This window comes from Telmatherina bonti, assembly GCF_933228915.1.
Source record: "Telmatherina bonti genome assembly, chromosome: 1".
Classification (NCBI taxonomy): domain Eukaryota; kingdom Metazoa; phylum Chordata; class Actinopteri; order Atheriniformes; family Telmatherinidae; genus Telmatherina; species Telmatherina bonti.
The window spans coordinates 45,484,519-45,509,744 of NC_136619.1; the positions used below are offsets into that span (position 1 = coordinate 45,484,519).

The 25,226-nt window shown below is 52.7% G+C and overlaps 1 protein-coding gene across 1 annotated transcript in view; it reads right to left on the reverse strand.

Moving 5' to 3' along the window:
- The window catches only part of galr1b (galanin receptor 1b), a gene marked incomplete at both ends in the record, with an annotated part of 59,427 nt that extends 36,590 nt beyond the window's left edge, over nt 1-22,837 (reverse strand). Inside the window, one exon of the mRNA XM_079264971.1 lies at nt 22,151-22,837. Coding sequence (XP_079121097.1) covers nt 22,151-22,837 — 687 coding nt within the window. The remainder of the gene's footprint in view (nt 1-22,150) is intronic.
- Nucleotides 22,838-25,226: the final 2,389 nt, after the last annotated feature.

A 25,226-nucleotide genomic window follows, 5' to 3' on the forward strand; every position in this document is an offset into this window, starting at 1 on the left:
CCTGCATCTGACCTACATCCGACCCACATCTGACCCACATCTGACCCGCATCTGACCTGCATCTGACCCACATGTGACCCACATCCGACCCACATCTGACCCGCATCTGACCTGCATCTGACCTACATCTGACCCACATGTGACCCACATCCGACCCACATCTGACCTGCATCTGACCTACATCTGACCTGCATCTGACCTGCATCCGACCTACATCTGACCCACATGTGACCCACATCTGACCCACATCTGACCCGCATCTGACCTGCATCTGACCCACATGTGACCCACATCCGACCCACATCTGACCCACATCTGACCTGCATCTGACCTACATCTGACCTGCATCTGACCCACATCTGACCTGCATCTGACCTGCATCCGACCCACATCTGACCCACATGTGACCCACATCCGACCCACATCTGACCTGCATCTGACCTACATCTGACCTACATCTGACCCACATGTGACCCACATCTGACCCACATCTGACCCACATCCGACCCACATCTGACCCACATCCGACCCACATCTGACCCACATCTGACCTGCATCTGACCTACATCTGACCTGCATCTGACCCACATCTGACCTGCATCTGACCTGCATCCGACCCACATCTGACCCGCATCTGACCCGCATCTGACCTGCATCTGACCCACATCTGACCCACATCAGACCCGCATCTGACCCACATCTGACCTGCATCTGACCTACATCTGACCCACATCTGACCCGCATCTGACCCGCATCTGACCCGCATCTGACCTACATCTGACCCACATCTGACCTACATCTGACCCACATCTGACCTGCATCCGACCACACATCTGACCCGCATCTGACCCGCATCTGACCTGCATCTGACCTACATCTGACCTGCATCTGACCTACATCTGACCTGCATCTGACCCACATCTGACCTACATCTGACCTACATCTGACCTACATCTGACCCACATCTGACCCGCATCTGACCCGCATCTGACCCGCATCTGACCTACATCTGACCCACATCTGACCTACATCTGACCCACATCTGACCTGCATCCGACCCACATCTGACCCGCATCTGACCCGCATCTGACCTGCATCTGACCTACATCTGACCTACATCTGACCTGCATCTGACCCGCATCTGACCTGCATCTGACCTACATCTGACCTACATCTGACCTGCATCTGACCTACATCTGACCTGCATCTGACCTGCATCCGACCCACATCTGACCCGCATCTGACCCGCATCTGACCTGCATCTGACCTGCATCTGACCTACATCTGACCTACATCTGACCTACATCAGACCCGCATCTGACCCGCATCTGACCTGCATCTGACCCGCATCTGACCTGCATCTGACCTACATCTGACCTACATCTGACCTACATCAGACCCGCATCTGACCCACATGTGACCCGCATCTGACCCGCATCTGACCCACATCTGACCTGCATCTGACCTGCATCTGATCCACATCTGACCCGCATCTGACCCACATCTGACCTGCATCTGACCCACATGTGACCCACATCTGACCCACATCTGACCCACATCTGACCCACATCTGACCCGCATCTGACCCACATCTGACCCACATGTGACCTGCATCTGACCCGCATCTGACCCGCATCTGACCTGCATCTGACCCACATCTGACCCACATCTGAAACACATCTGACCTGCATCTGACCCACATCTGACCTGCATCTGACCTGTATCTGACCTACATCTGACCTGCATCTGACCTACATCTGACCCGCATCTGACCTGCATCTGACCCGCATCTGACCTGCATCTGACCTGCATCTGACCTACATCTGACCTGCATCTGACCTGCATCTGACCTACATCTGACCTGCATCTGACCTGCATCTGACCCACATGTGACCCACATCTGACCCACATCTGACCCACATCTGACCCGCATCTGACCCACATCTGACCCACATCTGAAACACATCTGACCTGCATCTGACCCACATCTGACCTGCATCTGACCTACATCTGACCTGCATCTGACCTACATCTGACCCACATCTGACCCGCATCTGACCTGCATCTGACCTACATCTGACCTGCATCTGACCTACATCTGACCCACATCTGACCCGCATCTGACCTGCATCTGACCCACATCTGACCAGCTTCTGACCTGCATCTGACCTACATCTGACCCACATCTGACCTGCATCTGACCTACATCTGACCTGCATCTGACCTACATCTGACCCACATCTGACCCGCATCTGACCTGCATCTGACCCACATCTGACCAGCTTCTGACCTGCATCTGACCTACATCTGACCCACATCTGACCTGCATCTGACCTACATCTGACCTGCATCTGACCTACATCTGACCCACATCTGACCCGCATCTGACCTGCATCTGACCCACATCTGACCAGCTTCTGACCTGCATCTGACCTACATCTGACCCACATCTGACCCACATCTGACCTACATCTGACCTGCATCTGACCTACATCTGACCCACATCTGACCCACATCTGACCTGCATCTGACCCACATCTGACCTGCATCTGACCTGCATCTGACCCACATCTGACCTGCATCTGACCCACATCTGACCCACATCTGACCTGCATCTGACCTACATCTGACCTGCATCTGACCTACATCTGACCCACATCTGACCCACATCTGACCCGCATCTGACCCACATCTGACCTGCATCTGACCTGCATCTGACCTACATCTGACCTGCATCTGACCTGCATCTGACCTACATCTGACCTGCATCTGACCCGCATCTGACCTACATCTGACCCGCATCTGACCAGCATCTGACCCACATCTGACCAGCATCTGACCTACATCTGACCTGCATCTGACCCGCATCTGACCCACATCTGACCCGCATCTGACCCGCATCTGACCCACATCTGACCCGCATCTGACCTACATCTGACCCACATCTGACCTGCATCTGACCCGCATCTGACCCGCATCTGACCTGCATCTGACCTACATCTGACCTGCATCTGACCCGCATCTGACCCGCATCTGACCTACATCTGACCCACATCTGACCTGCATCTGACCTACATCTGACCTGCATCTGACCTACATCTGACCTACATCTGACCCGCATCTGACCCGCATCTGACCCGCATCTGACCTGCATCTGACCCACATCTGACCTGCATCTGACCTACATCTGACCCACATCTGACCTACATCTGACCTACATCTGACCCACATCTGACCCACATCTGACCCGCATCTGACCCGCATCTGACCCGCATCTGACCTGCATCTGACCCACATCTGACCTGCATCTGACCTACATCTGACCCGCATCTGACCCGCATCTGACCTGCATCTGACCCACATCTGACCCACATCTGACCTACATCTGACCTGCATCTGACCTACATCTGACCCACATCTGACCCACATCTGACCTGCATCTGACCCACATCTGACCTGCATCTGACCTGCATCTGACCCACATCTGACCTGCATCTGACCCACATCTGACCCACATCTGACCTGCATCTGACCTACATCTGACCTGCATCTGACCTACATCTGACCCACATCTGACCCACATCTGACCCGCATCTGACCCACATCTGACCTGCATCTGACCTGCATCTGACCTACATCTGACCTGCATCTGACCTGCATCTGACCTACATCTGACCTGCATCTGACCCGCATCTGACCTACATCTGACCCGCATCTGACCAGCATCTGACCCACATCTGACCAGCATCTGACCTACATCTGACCTGCATCTGACCTACATCTGACCTGCATCTGACCTACATCTGACCTGCATCTGACCCGCATCTGACCAGCATCTGACCCACATCTGACCAGCATCTGACCTACATCTGACCTGCATCTGACCTACATCTGACCTGCATCTGACCCACATCTGACCCGCATCTGACCCGCATCTGACCTGCATCTGACCTACATCTGACCTGCATCTGACCCGCATCTGACCTACATCTGACCCGCATCTGACCAGCATCTGACCCACATCTGACCAGCATCTGACCTACATCTGACCTGCATCTGACCTACATCTGACCTGCATCTGACCCACATCTGACCCGCATCTGACCCACATCTGACCCGCATCTGACCTACATCTGACCCACATCTGACCTGCATCTGACCCGCATCTGACCCGCATCTGACCTGCATCTGACCCACATCTGACCAGCATCTGACCCACATCTGACCAGCATCTGACCTACATCTGACCTGCATCTGACCCGCATCTGACCCGCATCTGACCTACATCTGACCCACATCTGACCTGCATCTGACCTACATCTGACCTGCATCTGACCTACATCTGACCTACATCTGACCTACATCTGACCAGCATCTGACCTGCATCTGACCCACATCTGACCTACATCTGACCTACATCTGACCCACATCTGACCCACATCTGACCTACATCTGACCTACATCTGACCCACATCTGACCCACATCTGACCCGCATCTGACCTGCATCTGACCCGCAACTGACCTACATCTGACCCACATCTGACCAGCATCTGACCCGCAACTGACCTACATCTGACCCACATCTGACCAGCATCTGACCCGCATCTGACCCACATCTGACCTACATCTGACCTGCATCTGACCTGCATCTGACCCGCATCTGACCTGCATCTGACCTACATCTGACCCACATCTGACCAGCATCTGACCCGCAACTGACCTACATCTGACCCACATCTGACCAGCATCTGACCCGCATCTGACCCACATCTGACCCGCATCTGACCTGCATCTGACCCACATCTGACCCGCATCTGACCTGCATCTGACCCGCAACTGACCTGCATCTGACCTGCATCTGACCCACATCTGACCAGCATCTGACCTGCATCTGACCTACATCTGACCCACATCTGACCAGCATCTGACCCGCAACTGACCTACATCTGACCCACATCTGACCCACATCTGACCCACATCTGACCCGCATCTGACCCGCATCTGACCTGCATCTGACCTACATCTGACCTACATCTGACCCACATCTGACCAGCATCTGACCCGCAACTGACCTACATCTGACCTACATCTGACCCACATCTGACCCACATCTGACCCGCATCTGACCTGCATCTGACCCGCAACTGACCTACATCTGACCCACATCTGACCAGCATCTGACCTGCATCTGACCTACATCTGACCCACATCTGACCTGCATCTGACCCGCATCTGACCTACATCTGACCTGCATCTGACCTACATCTGACCTGCATCTGACCAGCATCTGACCTGCATCTGACCTACATCTGACCCACATCTGACCAGCATCTGACCCGCAACTGACCTACATCTGACCCACATCTGACCAGCATCTGACCTGCATCTGACCTACATCTGACCCACATCTGACCAGCATCTGACCCGCAACTGACCTACATCTGACCCACATCTGACCCACATCTGACCCACATCTGACCCGCATCTGACCAGCATCTGACCCGCATCTGACCCACATCTGACCCGCATCTGACCTGCATCTGACCTGCATCTGACCCACATCTGACCTGCATCTGACCCGCATCTGACCCGCATCTGACCCACATCTGACCCGCATCTGACCTGCATCTGACCTACATCTGACCTACATCTGACCTGCATCTGACCTACATCTGACCCACATCTGACCTACATCTGACCTGCATCTGACCCGCATCTGACCCACATCTGACCTACATCTGACCTGCATCTGACCTACATCTGACCCACATCTGACCAGCATCTGACCTGCATCTGACCTACATCTGACCCACATCTGACCAGCATCTGACCCGCAACTGACCTACATCTGACCCACATCTGACCCACATCTGACCCACATCTGACCCGCATCTGACCAGCATCTGACCCGCATCTGACCCACATCTGACCCGCATCTGACCTGCATCTGACCTGCATCTGACCCACATCTGACCTGCATCTGACCCGCATCTGACCCGCATCTGACCCACATCTGACCCGCATCTGACCTGCATCTGACCTACATCTGACCTACATCTGACCTGCATCTGACCTACATCTGACCCACATCTGACCTACATCTGACCTGCATCTGACCCGCATCTGACCCACATCTGACCTGCATCTGACCAGCATCTGACCCACATCTGACCCACATCTGACCTACATCTGACCTGCATCTGACCCACATCTGACCCACATCTGACCCGCATCTGACCCACATCTGACCTGCATCTGACCCGCATCTGACCCACATCTGACCCGCATCTGACCTGCATCTGACCTGCATCTGACCTACATCTGACCTGCATCTGACCTACATCTGACCTACATCTGACCCACATCTGACCTACATCTGACCTGCATCTGACCCGCATCTGACCCACATCTGACCTGCATCTGACCTGCATCTGACCTACATCTGACCCACATCTGACCTACATCTGACCTGCATCTGACCCGCATCTGACCCACATCTGACCTGCATCTGACCCACATCTGACCCACATCTGACCTGCATCTGACCCGCATCTGACCCGCATCTGACCTGCATCTGACCTACATCTGACCCACATCTGACCTACATCAGACCCGCATCTGACCCACATCTGACCCGCATCTGACCTACATCTGACCTGCATCTGACCCACATGTGACCTGCATCTGACCCGCATCTGACCTACATCTGACCTGCATCTGACCTGCATCTGACCTGCATCTGATCTGCATCTGACCCGCATCTGACCTGCATCTGACCTACATCTGACCTACATCTGACCTACATCTGACCTACATCAGACCCGCATCTGACCCGCATCTGACCCACATCTGACCTGCATCTGACCCACATCTGACCCACATCTGACCTGCATCTGACCCGCATCTGACCCGCATCTGACCTGCATCTGACCTACATCTGACCCACATCTGACCTACATCTGACCTACATCTGACCTACATCAGACCCGCATCTGACCCACATCTGACCCGCATCTGACCTACATCTGACCTGCATCTGACCCACATGTGACCTGCATCTGACCCGCATCTGACCTACATCTGACCTACATCTGACCTGCATCTGACCTGCATCTGACCTACATCTGACCCGCATCTGACCTACATCTGACCTGCATCTGACCTGCATCTGACCTGCATCTGACCTACATCTGACCTACATCTGACCCACATCTGACCTGCATCTGACCTACATCTGACCCGCATCTGACCTACATCTGACCTGCATCTGACCTGCATCTGACCCACATCTGACCTGCATCTGACCTACATCTGACCTGCATCTGACCTACATCTGACCCGCATCTGACCTACATCTGACCTGCATCTGACCTGCATCTGACCTGCATCTGACCTACATCTGACCTACATCTGACCTGCATCTGACCTGCATCTGACCTACATCTGACCCGCATCTGACCTACATCTGACCTGCATCTGACCTACATCTGACCTACATCTGACCCACATCTGACCCGCATCTGACCTGCATCTGACCTGCATCTGACCTGCATCTGACCTGCATCTGACCCGCATCTGACCTGCATCTGACCTGCATCTGACCTGCATCTGACCCACATCTGACCTGCATCTGACCTACATCTGACCCGCATCTGACCTACGTCTGACCTGCATCTGACCTGCATCTGACCTACATCTGACCTACATCTGACCCGCATCTGACCTGCATCTGACCTACATCTGACCCACATCTGACCCGCATCTGACCCACATCTGACCTGCATCTGACCCGCATCTGACCCGCATCTGACCTACATCTGACCTACATCTGACCCGCATCTGACCTGCATCTGACCTGCATCTGACCTGCATCTGACCCGCATCTGACCCGCATCTGACCTACGTCTGACCTGCATCTGACCCGCATCTGACCTACATCTGACCTACATCTGACCCGCATCTGACCCGCATCTGACCTGCATCTGACCTGCATCTGACCTACATCTGACCCACATCTGACCTGCATCTGACCTGCATCTGACCTACATCTGACCCACATCTGACCCACATCTGACCTACATCTGACCCACATCTGACCCACATCTGACCTACATCTGACCTACATCTGACCCACATCTGACCTACATCTGACCTGCATCTGACCTGCATCTGACCTGCATTTGACCTACATCTGACCTGCATCTGACACGCATCTGACCTACATCTGACCCGCATCTGACCTACATCTGACCCACATCTGACCTGCATCTGACCTACATCTGACCCACATCTGACCTGCATCTGACCTACATCTGACCCACATCTGACCCGCATCTGACCCGCATCTGACCTACGTCTGACCTGCATCTGACCCGCATCTGACCCACATCTGACCCGCATCTGACCTACGTCTGACCTGCATCTGACCTGCATCTGACCCGCATCTGACCCGCATCTGACCTACGTCTGACCTGCATCTGACCTGCATCTGACCCGCATCTGACCCGCATCTGACCTACGTCTGACCTGCATCTGACCTGCATCTGACCTACATCTGACCTACATCTGACCCACATCTGACCCACATCTGACCTGCATCTGACCCACATCTGACCTGCATCTGACCTACATCTGACCCGCATCTGACCTACATCTGACCCGCATCTGACCCGCATCTGACCTACATCTGACCCGCATCTGACCTGCATCTGACCTACATCTGACATACATCTGACCCACATCTGACCTGCATCTGACCCACATCTGACCTACATCTGACCTACATCTGACCCGCATCTGACCTACATCTGACCTACATCTGACCTACATCTGACATACATCTGACCCACATCTGACCTACATCTGACCTGCATCTGACCCGCATCTGACCCACATCTGACCTGCATCTGACCTGCATTTGACCTACATCTGACCTGCATCTGACCCGCATCTGACCTACATCTGACCCGCATCTGACCTACATCTGACCCACATCTGACCTGCATCTGACCTGCATCTGACCCGCATCTGACCCGCATCTGACCTACGTCTGACCTGCATCTGACCCGCATCTGACCCACATCTGACCTGCATCTGACCCACATCTGACCCGCATCTGACCTACATCTGACCTGCATCTGACCTGCATCTGACCTGCATCTGACCTACATCTGACCTACATCTGACCTACATCTGACATACATCTGACCCACATCTGACCTACATCTGACCTGCATCTGACCTGCATCTGACCTGCATTTGACCTACATCTGACCTGCATCTGACCCGCATCTGACCTACATCTGACCCGCATCTGACCTACATCTGACCCACATCTGACCTGCATCTGACCTGCATCTGACCCGCATCTGACCCGCATCTGACCTACGTCTGACCTGCATCTGACCCGCATCTGACCCACATCTGACCTGCATCTGACCCACATCTGACCCGCATCTGACCTACATCTGACCCACATCTGACCTACATCTGACCTGCATCTGACCCGCATCTGACCTGCATCTGACCCACATCTGACCTACATCTGACCTGCATCTGACCCACATCTGACCTACATCTGACCTGCATCTGACCCGCATCTGACCTGCATCTGACCCACATCTGACCTACATCTGACCCGCATCTGACCCGCATCTGACCCACATCTGACCTACATCTGACCTGCATCTGACCCACATCTGACCTGCATCTGACCCACATCTGACCTACATCTGACCCGCATCTGACCCGCATCTGACCCACATCTGACCTGCATCTGACCTGCATCTGACCCGCATCTGACCCACATCTGACCTACATCTGACCCACATCTGACCTGCATCTGACCTGCATCTGACCTGCATCTGACCTACATCTGACCTACATCTGACCTACATCTGACATACATCTGACCCACATCTGACCTACATCTGACCTGCATCTGACCTGCATCTGACCTGCATTTGACCTACATCTGACCTGCATCTGACCCACATCTGACCTACATCTGACCCGCATCTGACCCGCATCTGACCCACATCTGACCTACATCTGACCCGCATCTGACCCGCATCTGACCCACATCTGACCTACATCTGACCTGCATCTGACCCGCATCTGACCTGCATCTGACCCACATCTGACCTACATCTGACCCGCATCTGACCCGCATCTGACCCACATCTGACCTGCATCTGACCTGCATCTGACCCGCATCTGACCTGCATCTGACCCACATCTGACCTACATCTGACCCACATCTGACCTACATCTGACCCACATCTGACCTGCATCTGACCTGCATCTGACCTGCATCTGACCTACATCTGACCTGCATCTGACCTACATCTGACCTACATCTGACCTGCATCTGACCTGCAACTGACCCACATCTGACCTACATCTGACCTACATCTGACCTACATCTGACCTGCATCTGACCTGCATCTGACCTACATCTGACCCGCATCTGACCTGCATCTGACCTGCATCTGACCCGCATCTGACCCACATCTGACCCACATCTGACCTGCATCTGACCTGCATCTGACCCGCATCTGACCCACATCTGACCCACATCTGACCTACATCTGTCCTGCATCTGACCTGCATCTGACCCACATCTGACCCACATCTGACCTACATCTGACCCGCATCTGACCTGCATCTGACCGGCATCTGACCTGCATCTGACCTGCATCTGACCTGCATCTGACCTGCATCTGACCCGCATCTGACCTGCATCTGACCCGCATCTGACCTGCATCTGACCTGCATCTGACCTACATCTGACCTGCATCTGACCTACATCTGACCTGCATCTGACCTGCATCTGACCTACATCTGACCTGCATCTGACCTGCATCTGACCCGCATCTGACCTGCATCTGACCTGCATCTGACCTACATCTGACCTGCATCTGACCTGCATCTGACCTACATCTGACCTGCATCTGACCCGCATCTGACCCACATCTGACCTGCATCTGACCTACATCTGACCTGCATCTGACCTGCATCTGACCTACATCTGACCTGCATCTGACCTGCATCTGACCTGCATCTGACCCGCATCTGACCTGCATCTGACCTACATCTGACCTACATCTGACCTGCATCTGACCTGCATCTGACCCGCATCTGACCTGCATCTGACCTGCATCTGACCTACATCTGACCCGCATCTGACCTGCATCTGACCTACATCTGACCTGCATCTGACCTGCATCTGACCCGCATCTGACCTGCATCTGACCTGCATCTGACCTGCATCTGACCCGCATCTGACCTGCATCTGACCTGCATCTGACCTACATCTGACCCGCATCTGACCCACATCTGACCCGCATCTGACCTACATCTGACCCACATCTGACCCGCATCTGACCTACATCTGACCCGCATCTGACCCACATCTGACCCACATCTGACCCGCATCTGACCTACATCTGACCCACATCTGACCCGCATCTGACCTACATCTGACCCACATCTGACCCGCATCTGACCTGCATCTGACCCGCATCTGACCCACATCTGACCCGCATCTGACCTACATCTGACCCACATCTGACCTGCATCTGACCTGCATCTGACCTACATCTGACCTGCATCTGACCTACATCTGACCTACATCTGACCCGCATCTGACCTGCATCTGACCTACATCTGACCCGCATCTGACCTACATCTGACCTGCATCTGACCCGCATCTGACCCACATCTGACCCACATCTGACCTACATCTGACCCACATCTGACCCACATCTGACCCACATCTGACCTACATCTGACCCGCATCTGACCCACATCTGACCCACATCTGACCCACATCTGACCTACATCTGACCTACATCTGACCTGCATCTGACCCACATCTGACCCACATCTGACCTACATCTGACCTACATCTGACCCGCATCTGACCCACATCTGACCCACATCTGACCCACATCTGACCTACATCTGACCTACATCTGACCCACATCTGACCCACATCTGACCCACATCTGACCTACATCTGACCTACATCTGACCTACATCTGACCCACATCTGACCCACATCTGACCTACATCTGACCTGCATCTGACCTACATCTGACCCACATCTGACCTGCATCTGACCTACATCTGACCCACATCTGACCCGCATCTGACCTACATCTGACCTGCATCTGGCCTACATCTGACCTGCATCTGACCTACATCTGACCCACATCTGACCCACATCTGACCTGCATCTGACCCACATCTGACCTACATCTGACCCACATCTGACCCACATCTGACCTGCATCTGACCTACATCTGACCTGCATCTGACCTACATCTGACCCACATCTGACCCACATCTGACCCACATCTGACCTACATCTGACCTACATCTGACCCGCATCTGACCCACATCTGACCTGCATCTGACCTACATCTGACCTACATCTGACCCGCATCTGACCTACATCTGACCTACATCTGACCCGCATCTGACCCACATCTGACCTGCATCTGACCTACATCTGACCTACATCTGACCCGCATCTGACCCACATCTGACCTGCATCTGACCTACATCTGACCTGCATCTGACCTACATCTGACCTACATCTGACCTGCATCTGATCTGCATCTGACCTACATCTGACCTACATCTGACCCGCATCTGACCTACATCTGACCTACATCTGACCTACATCTGACCCGCATCTGACCTACATCTGACCTACATCTGACCTGCATCTGACCTACATCTGACCTACATCTGACCTGCATCTGACCTACATCTGACCTACATCTGACCTACATCTGACCTGCATCTGACCTACATCTGACCTACATCTGACCCGCATCTGACCGCATCTGACCTACATCTGACCTGCATCTGACCCGCATCTGACCCACATCTGACCTGCATCTGACCTGCATCTGACCTACATCTGACCTGCATCTGACCTGCATCTGACCGCATCTGACCTACATCTGACCAACATCTGACCTGCATCTGACCTGCATCTGACCCGCATCTGACCTACATCTGACCTACATCTGACCCGCATCTGACCCGCATCTGACCTACATCTGACCCACATCTGACCCACATCTGACCCTACATCTGACCCACATCTGACCCACATCTGACCTACATCTGACCTGCATCTGACCTGCATCTGACCGCATCTGACCTACATCTGACCTACATCTGACCTGCATCTGACCTGCATCTGACCCGCATCTGACCTACATCTGACCTGCATCTGACCTGCATCTGACCGCATCTGACCTGCATCTGACCCACATCTGACCCACATCTGACCCACATCTGACCTACATCTGACCTGCATCTGACCCACATCTGACCTACATCTGACCTGCATCTGACCTGCATCTGACCTGCATCTGACCCGCATCTGACCTACATCTGACCCACATCTGACCTACATCTGACCCGCATCTGACCTACATCTGACCTGCATCTGACCCACATCTGACCCGCATCTGACCCGCATCTGACCTACATCTGACCTGCATCTGACCCACATCTGACCCACATCTGACCTACATCTGACCCACATCTGACCTACATCTGACCTACATCTGACCCACATCTGACCTGCATGTGACCTGCATCTGACCCGCATCTGACCCGCATCTGACCTGTCTGACCTACATCTGACCCACATCTGACCTACATCTGACCTACATCTGACCCACATCTGACCTACATCTGACCCGCATCTGACCTACATCTGACCCACATCTGACCTACATCTGACCTACATCTGACCCACATCTGACCTACATCTGACCTACATCTGACCTGCATCTGACCCGCATCTGACCCGCATCTGACCTGCATCTGACCTACATCTGACCTACATCTGACCCACATCTGACCTACATCTGACCCACATCTGACCTACATCTGACCTACATCTGACCCACATCTGACCTGCATGTGACCTGCATCTGACCCGCATCTGACCCGCATCTGACCTGTCTGACCTACATCTGACCCACATCTGACCTACATCTGACCTACATCTGACCCACATCTGACCTACATCTGACCCGCATCTGACCTACATCTGACCCACATCTGACCTACATCTGACCTACATCTGACCCACATCTGACCTACATCTGACCTACATCTGACCTGCATCTGACCCGCATCTGACCCGCATCTGACCCACATCTGACCTACATCTGACCTACATCTGACCCACATCTGACCTACATCTGACCTACATCTGACCTGCATCTGACCCGCATCTGACCCGCATCTGACCTGCATCTGACCTACATCTGACCTGCATCTGACCTACATCTGACCTACATCTGACCCGCATCTGACCTACATCTGACCTGCATCTGACCCACATCTGACCTGCATCTGACCTGCATCTGACCTGCATCTGACCCACATCTGACCCACATCTGACCTACATCTGACCTACATCTGACCTACATCTGACCTGCATCTGACCTGCATCTGACCCACATCTGACCCACATCTGACCCACATCTGACCCGCATCTGACCCACATCTGACCCGCATCTGACCCGCATCTGACCCACATCTGACCCGCATCTGACCAACATCTGACCAACATCTGACCTGCATCTGACCCACATCTGACCCACATCTGACCCGCATCTGACCAACATCTGACCCGCATCTGACCCGCATCTGACCCACATCTGACCCGCATCTGACCAACATCTGACCAACATCTGACCCGCATCTGACCCGCATCTGACCCACATCTGACCCACATCTGACCCGCATCTGACCAACATCTGACCCGCATCTGACCCACATCTGACCCGCATCTGACCAACATCTGACCAACATCTGACCAACATCTGACCCGCATCTGACCCGCATCTGACCCACATCTGACCCGCATCTGACCCGCATCTGACCCGCATCTGACCCGCATCTGACCCACATCTGACCCGCATCTGACCAACATCTGACCAACATCTGACCTGCATCTGACCCACATCTGACCAACATCTGACCCGCATCTGACCCGCATCTGACCCGCATCTGACCTACATCTGACCAACATCTGACCAACATCTGACCTACATCTGACCCGCATCTGACCCGCATCTGACCCACATCTGACCCGCATCTGACCAACATCTGACCAACATCTGACCCGCATCTGACCCGCATCTGACCCACATCTGACCCGCATCTGACCCACATCTGACCTACATCTGACCTACATCTGACCTACATCTGACCTGCATCTGACCCGCATCTGACCTGCATCTGACCCGCATCTGACCCACATCTGACCTACATCTGACCCACATCTGACCTACATCTGACCTGCATCTGACCTACATCTGACCCACATCTGACCCGCATCTGACCTACATCTGACCTACATCTGACCTACATCTGACCCACATCTGACCTACATCTGACCTACATCTGACCTACATCTGTCCCACATCTGACCCACATCTGACCCGCATCTGACCCACATCTGACCCACATCTGACCCACATCTGACCTGCATCAGACCTGCATCTGACCCACATCTGACCCACATCTGACCCGCATCTGACCCACATCTGACCTACATCTGACCTACATCTGACCTGCATCTGACCTACATCTGACCCACATCTGACCCGCATCTGACCTACATCTGACCTACATCTGACCTACATCTGACCCACATCTGACCCGCATCTGACCCACATCTGACCTACATCGGACCTACATCTGACCTACATCTGACCTGCATCTGACCCGCATCTGACCTGCATCTGACCCGCATCTGACCCACATCTGACCTGCATCTGACCCGCATCTGACCCACATCTGACCTACATCTGACCCACATCTGACCTACATCTGACCTGCATCTGACCTACATCTGACCCACATCTGACCCGCATCTGACCTACATCTGACCTACATCTGACCTACATCTGACCTGCATCTGACCTACATCTGACCTGCATCTGACCTACATCTGACCTGCATCTGACCTACATCTGACCTACATCTGACCTACATCTGACCTGCATCTGACCTACATCTGACCTGCATCTGACCTACATCTGACCTGCATCTGACCTACATCTGACCTGCATCTGACCTACATCTGACCTACATCTGACCTGCATCTGACCTACATCTGACCTGCATCAGACCTACATCTGACCCACATCTGACCTACATCTGACCTACATCTGACCCACATCTGACCTGCATCTGACCTGCATCTGACCCGCATCTGACCCGCATCTGACCTACATCTGACCCACATCTGACCCGCATCTGACCTACATCTGACCCGCATCTGACCCACATCTGACCTACATCTGACCTGCATCTGACCCGCATCTGACCTGCATCTGACCTGCATCTGACCTACATCTGACCTGCATCTGACCTACATCTGACCTACATCTGACCTGCATCTGACCTACATCTGACCTGCATCTGACCTACATCTGACCTGCATCTGACCTACATCTGACCTAAATCTGACCTGCATCTGACCTACATCTGACCTGCATCTGACCTGCATCTGACCTACATCTGACCTGCATCTGACCTACATCTGACCTGCATCTGACCTACATCTGACCTACATCTGACCTGCATCTGACCTACATCTGACCTGCATCAGACCCGCATCTGACCTGCATCTGACCTACATCTGACCTACATCTGACCTGCATCTGACCTACATCTGACCTACATCTGACCTGCATCTGACCTACATCTGACCTACATCTGACCTGCATCTGACCTACATCTGACCTACATCTGACCTGCATCTGACCTACATCTGACCTGCATCTGACCTACATCTGACCTGCATCTGACCTACATCTGACCTGCATCTGACCTACATCTGACCTACATCTGACCTACATCTGACCTGCATCTGACCCGCATCTGACCTACATCTGACCTGCATCTGACCCGCATCTGACCCACATCTGACCTGCATCTGACCTACATCTGACCTGCATCTGACCTACATCTGACCTACATCTGACCTGCATCTGACCCACATCTGACCTGCATCTGACCTACATCTGACCTGCATCAGACCTGCATCTGACCTGCATCTGACCCGCATCTGACCTACATCTGACCCGCATCTGACCTGCATCTGACCTGCATCTGACCTACATCTGACCTACATCTGACCTGCATCTGACCTACATCTGACCTACATCTGACCTGCATCTGACCCACATCTGACCTGCATCTGACCTACATCTGACCTGCATCTGACCTGCATCTGACCTACATCTGACCTACATCTGACCCGCATCTGACCTACATCTGACCTACATCTGACCTGCATCTGACCTACATCTGACCTGCATCTGACCTGCATCTGACCTGCATCTGACCTACATCTGACCTGCATCTGACCTGCATCTGACCTGCATCTGACCTACAACTGACCTACATCTGACCTACATCTGACCTGCATCTGACCTGCATCTGACCTACATCTGACCTGCATCTGACCTGCATCTGACCTACATCTGACCTACATCTGACCCGCATCTGACCCGCATCTGACCTACATCTGACCCGCATCTGACCCGCATCTGACCTACATCTGACCTGCATCTGACCTGCATCTGACCTACATCTGACCTGCATCTGACCTGCATCTGACCTGCATCTGACCTACAACTGACCTACATCTGACCTACATCTGACCTGCATCTGACCTGCATCTGACCTACATCTGACCTGCATCTGACCTGCATCTGACCTACATCTGACCTACATCTGACCCGCATCTGACCTACATCTGACCTACATCTGACCTACATCTGACCTGCATCTGACCTGCATCTGACCTACATCTGACCTACATCTGACCCGCATCTGACCTACATCTGACCTACATCTGACCTGCATCTGACCTACATCTGACCTGCATCTGACCTACATCTGACCTACATCTGACCCGCATCTGACCTACATCTGACCTGCATCTGACCTACATCTGACCCGCATCTGACCCGCATCTTACCTACATCTGACCTACATCTGACCTACATCTGACCTGCATCTGACCTGCATCTGACCTACATCTGAGCTGCATCTGACCTGCATCTGACCTACATCTGACCTACATCTGACCTACATCTGACCTGCATCTGACCTGCATCTGACCTACATCTGACCTGCATCTGACCTGCATCTGACCTACATCTGACCTGCATCTGACCTGCATCTGACCTACATCTGACCTACATCTGACCTGCATCTGACCTGCATCTGACCTACATCTGACCTACATCTGACCTGCATCTGACCTGCATCTGACCTACATCTGACCTGCATCTGACCTGCATCTGACCTACATCTGACCTACATCTGACCTGCATCTGACCTGCATCTGACCTGCATCTGACCCGCATCTGACCTGCATCTGACCTACATCTGACCTGCATCTGACCTACATCTGACCTACATCTGACCTACATCTGACCTGCATCAGACCCGCATCTGACCTGCATCTGACCTACATCTGACCTACATCTGACCTGCATCTGACCTACATCTGACCTACATCTGACCTGCATCTGACCTACATCTGACCTACATCTGACCTGCATCTGACCTACATCTGACCTGCATCTGACCTGCATCTGACCTACATCTGACCCGCATCTGACCCACATCTGACCTGCATCTGACCTACATCTGACCTGCATCTGACCTACATCTGACCTACATCTGACCTGCATCTGACCCGCATCTGACCTGCATCTGACCTACATCTGACCTGCATCAGACCTGCATCTGACCTGCATCTGACCCGCATCTGACCTACATCTGACCCGCATCTGACCCGCATCTGACCTACATCTGACCTACATCTGACCTGCATCTGACCTACATCTGACCTACATCTGACCTGCATCTGACCCACATCTGACCTGCATCTGACCTACATCTGACCTGCATCTGACCTGCATCTGACCTACATCTGACCTACATCTGACCCGCATCTGACCTACATCTGACCTACATCTGACCTACATCTGACCCGCATCTGACCTGCATCTGACCCGCATCTGACCTACATCTGACCCGCATCTGACCCGCATCTGACCTACATCTGACCTACATCTGACCTACATCTGACCTGCATCTGACCTGCATCTGACCTACATCTGACCTGCATCTGACCTGCATCTGACCTACATCTGACCTACATCTGACCTACATCTGACCTGCATCTGACCTGCATCTGACCTACATCTGACCTGCATCTGACCTGCATCTGACCTACATCTGACCTACATCTGACCCGCATCTGACCTACATCTGACCTACATCTGACCTGCATCTGACCTGCATCTGACCTGCATCTGACCTACATCTGACCTACATCTGACCCGCATCTGACCTACATCTGACCTACATCTGACCTGCATCTGACCTGCATCTGACCTGCATCTGACCTACATCTGACCTACATCTGACCCGCATCTGACCTACATCTGACCTACATCTGACCTGCATCTGACCTGCATCTGACCTACATCTGACCTGCATCTGACCTGCATCTGACCTACATCTGACCTACATCTGACCCGCATCTGACCTACATCTGACCTACATCTGACCTGCATCTGACCTGCATCTGACCTGCATCTGACCTACATCTGACCTACATCTGACCCGCATCTGACCTACATCTGACCTACATCTGACCTGCATCTGACCTACATCTGACCTGCATCTGACCTACATCTGACCTACATCTGACCCGCATCTGACCTACATCTGACCTGCATCTGACCTACATCTGACCCGCATCTGACCCGCATCTTACCTACATCTGACCTACATCTGACCTACATCTGACCTGCATCTGACCTGCATCTGACCTACATCTGAGCTGCATCTGACCTGCATCTGACCTACATCTGACCTACATCTGACCTGCATCTGACCTGCATCTGACCTACATCTGACCTGCATCTGACCTGCATCTGACCTACATCTGACCTGCATCTGACCTGCATCTGACCTACATCTGACCTACATCTGACCTGCATCTGACCTGCATCTGACCTACATCTGACCTACATCTGACCTACATCTGACCTACATCTGACCTGCATCTGACCCACATCTGACCCACATCTGACCTGCATCTGACCCACATCTGACCTACATCTGACCCACATCTGACCTACATCTGACCTGCATCAGACCCGCATCTGACCTGCATCTGACCTACATCTGACCCACATCTGACCTACATCTGACCTGCATCAGACCCGCATCTGACCCACATCTGACCCACATCTGACCTGCATCTGACCCACATCTGACCTACATCTGACCTACATCTGACCTACATCTGACCTGCATCTGACCTGCATCTGACCTACATCTGACCTGCATCTGACCTGCATCTGACCTACATCTGACCTGCATCTGACCTGCATCTGACCTACATCTGACCTACATCTGACCTGCATCTGACCTGCATCTGACCTACATCTGACCTACATCTGACCTACATCTGACCTACATCTGACCTGCATCTGACCCACATCTGACCCACATCTGACCTGCATCTGACCCACATCTGACCTACATCTGACCCACATCTGACCTACATCTGACCTGCATCAGACCCGCATCTGACCTGCATCTGACCCGCATCTGACCTACATCTGACCTACATCTGACCCACATCTGACCCGCATCTGACCTGCATCTGACCCGCATCTGACCTACATCTGACCCACATCTGACCTACATCTGACCTACATCTGACCTGCATCAGACCCGCATCTGACCTGCATCTGACCCGCATCTGACCTACATCTGACCTACATCTGACCCACATCTGACCCGCATCTGACCTGCATCTGACCTACATCTGACCTGCATCTGACCCACATCTGACCTACATCTGACCTACATCTGACCTGCATCAGACCCGCATCTGACCTGCATCTGACCCGCATCTGACCTACATCTGACCTGCATCTGACCCGCATCTGACCCGCATCTGACCTGCATCTGACCTGCATCTGACCCGCATCTGACCTGCATCTGACCTACATCTGACCTACATCTGACCTGCATCTGACCCGCATCTGACCTGCATCTGACCTACATCTGACCTACATCTGACCTACATCTGACCTACATCTGACCCGCATCTGACCTACATCTGACCCACATCTGACCTACATCTGACCTGCATCTGACCTGCATCTGACCTGCATCTGACCCGCATCTGACCCGCATATGACCTACATCTGACCTACATCTGACCTACATCTGACCCACATCTGACCTGCATCTGACCCACATCTGACCCACATCTGACCTACATCTGACCTGCATCTGACCTGCATCTGACCTGCATCTGACCCACATCTGACCTACATCTGACCTACATCTGACCTACATCTGACCTGCATCTGACCTGCATCTGACCCGCATCTGACCTGCATCTGACCCGCATCTGACCCGCATCTGACCTGCATCTGACCTACATCTGATCTACATCTGACCCACATCTGACCTGCATCTGACCTACATCTGACCTACATCTGACCCACATCTGACCTGCATCTGACCTGCATCTGACCTGCATCTGACCCGCATCTGACCTGCATCTGACCTACATCTGACCTGCATCTGACCTACATCTGACCTGCATCTGACCTGCATCTGACCTACATCTGACCTGCATCTGACCTGCATCTGACCTGCATCTGACCTACATCTGACCTACATCTGACCTGTATCTGACCTACATCTGAGGTTAGGTTTAACCTAGAATAATCCATTTATAAGCTGATGTCTATTTGCTCGATTATTATTAGTATTCTGTGTGACTGGAATCTGTTGCCATGGAGACCAAACCAGCATCAGGTGTTCACATCTATCTGGTTCATAAAGTCAGTTCTTCAGTCGAGTCACGTGATTCTTGGACCCTCAAAACACCTTTATCACCTGAAACGTCACAGCGTTGATGCGCGCGCACACCGCGGAACGAGTTTTTACGCAGCACCGGGACTTTGCGCGCGGCCTTTGGCCCCGCGTGAGGATTATTAGGGTGGTTTTACAGCAACTGCAGTCAAACATTAGCTGCGTTGGACTCACCCTGGTGTAGCAGCAGCAGATGAGCAGCAGCGGCAGCAGGTACCCCAGAACCAGGAGCGATACCCTGTAGGCGGCCCTGGACGCGCCGGTCCGCTCAGCCCAGCAGAACGAGCTGTTCGGGGCGCTGGGGTGGTTTGTGATCACCTGGTGCTGCGCCACCGGAACCGAACACACCAGAGACAGGGTCCAGATGACACCCAGCCCGACCACCGTGTTCCTTGGGCTCCGGACGCACGCAGGGTCTTTGGAGCGCACCACGGCGATGTAACGGTCCACGGACATGGCCACGAGCGTGAAGATGCTGACCAGCATGCTCACTGTGAAGAAGAAGTGTCCGAACTTACACGCAAAAGCCCCGAACACCCACTCGGGCAGGGAGTAGATGGTGGCGTGAAGTGGCACGCAGAAGATGAGGAAGAGGAGGTCTGCCACGCTCAGGTTCACGATGAAGATGTTTGTAGGGCTGAGAGGGCGCGCCCCACTGCTATACTTCACCCTCCCGATGACCACCATCACCAGAGAGTTCCCCACCACCCCCACCACGAAGATCAGCCCGAACACCACCGGCACTATCACTGCCTCCGGTCCGGGTCCATCGGCCGCCGAAGCGCCGGGGCTTGTCCCTGCGGACCGGTTGGTCCCGGACACGTCGCCCCAGCCGGAGGAGCCGTTCCCCGCCAGCAGCATCCTGGAGCTACGCGGGGGATCAGAGCAGCTCCAGTCTGACAGGTCCGGCAGTCAGTCCGAAATCTGGAGACGGCTGGAAAACCGGGAAGTTACCGGGAATCACAGAGGACCGGACTTCCTGTCCGCGCATTTCAAAGTAAAACACAGGAAGTTGCTCAGCTAATGTGTGTTGTTTAAATATAAACAATTAAAACATTCAAGATGTTTTCCTTTTAATTTCATCCACCCACCAACCCATCCATCCATCTATTGTCCCATCCATCCATCCACCCACCAACCCATCCATCCATCTATTCTCCCATCCATCCATCCACCCACCAACCCATCCATCCATCTATTCTCCCATCCATCCATCCACCCACCAACCCATCCATCCATCTATTCTCCCATCCATCCATCCACCCACCAACCCATCCATCCATCTATTCTCCCATCCATCCATCCACCCACCAACCCATCCATCCATCTATTCTCCCATCCATCCATCCACCCACCAACCCATCCATCCATCTATTCTCCCATCCATCCATCCACCCACCAACCCATCCATCCATCTATTCTCCCATCCATCCATCCACCCACCACCCATCCATCCATCCACCCACCAACCCATCCATCCATCCATCCATCCATCCATCCACCCACCAACCCATCCATCCATCCATCCATCCATCCATCCATCTATTCTCCCATCCATCCATCCACCCACCAACCCATCCATCCATCCATCCATCCACCCACCAACCCATCCATCCATCTATTCTCCCATCCATCCATCCACCCACCAACCCATCCATCCATCTATTCTCCCATCCATCCATCCATCCATCTATTCTCCCATCCATCCATCCACCAACCCATCCATCCATCTATTCTCCCATCCATCCATCCATCCATCTATTCTCCCATCCATCCATCCACCCACCAACCCATCCATCCATCTATTCTCCCATCCATCCATCCACCAACCCATCCATCCATCCATCCATCCACCCACCAACCCATCCATCCATCCATCCATCCATCTATTCTCCCATCCATCCATCTATCTATCTATCTATCTATCTATCTATCTATCTATCTATCTATCTATCTATCTATCTATCTGTCTGTCTGTCTGTCTGTCTGTCTGTCTGTCTGTCTGTCTGTCTGTCTGTCTGTCTGTCCGTCTGTCTGTCCGTCCGTCCGTCCGTCCGTCCGTCTGTCTTCTCGAGACTAAACGACTGCAACTTACTTCTCACTGGGACTAACTAGTCTCTCCTCCACCACCTTCAGCTGGTCCAGAACTCAGCTGTTTGCCTGTAAATGTGGAAATGACGGTGTGAGGACGTTATCCCTGGGCTGCCCGTCTTTTACAGAATAGTTTTAAGTTTTACTTTTGTCTTTTAAATGTTTAAATGGTCTGGCACCCTCATACCTTTCTGAGCTACTGCAGCATCATTGTCTCGTTAGAGCTCTAATATCAGAAGATCAGATGCTGCTAGTTGTCTTGAGGACTCGACTCATGGAGACAGAACCTTTACTGCACCCAAAGTCTGGAACGGTCTCCCTCTTTCTGCGAGGTCAGCACAGACTTTAAGTGGTTTTAAGTCTTTTTTAAAAACTAATTTTTTTACGTTGGCTTTTAACTCCAGAAAGCAGGATCACCAGGTCTTTTCTGTCTCATTTTATCTTTTGAACTATTTCATTGCCAATCATCTTTCAGCAGACACACACTACATTTGCTGTCAACACATCCATCATATTGACAGAAGGAAGATGGACTAAAATTTCATTCACCTTAACTTGAGTCATGTTACACAGGTTAGAACACAGTTTTACACTTCACAGCTTTCATATTAAAACATGAGAAGTTTCATTTTGTTAACCATGCCGTCAAAACCAGGAAGAGGCGTCTTCGATATTCATTTTGTTGAAACAAATCAATAAAATACAGTTCCTGGAAGAATCAAAATCATCTGTTGAGGTCTTACTTGGTTAATATTCACATAAGGTGTGTTGTCTTGTTCAGGTCAGATACAAATTAAGGAAAAGTGTGTATACAGCTACAATCTAAATTAGACCTGGATTAAACCCGGATCAGATCTGGATCAGACCTGGATTCATCCCAGATCAGATATGGATCAGACCTGGAATAACTTTGGATCACATCTGGATCAGACCTGGATTCACCCTTGATCAGATCTGGATCAGACCTGGATTAAACCCGGATTAGATATGGATCAGACCTGGAATAACCTTGGATCAGATCTGGATCGGACCTCAATTAACCCTTGATCAGATATGGATCAGACCTGGAAAAACCCCGGATCAGATATGGATCAGACCTGGAATAAACTTGGATCAGATCTGGATCGGACCTGGATTAACCCTGGATCAGATATGGATC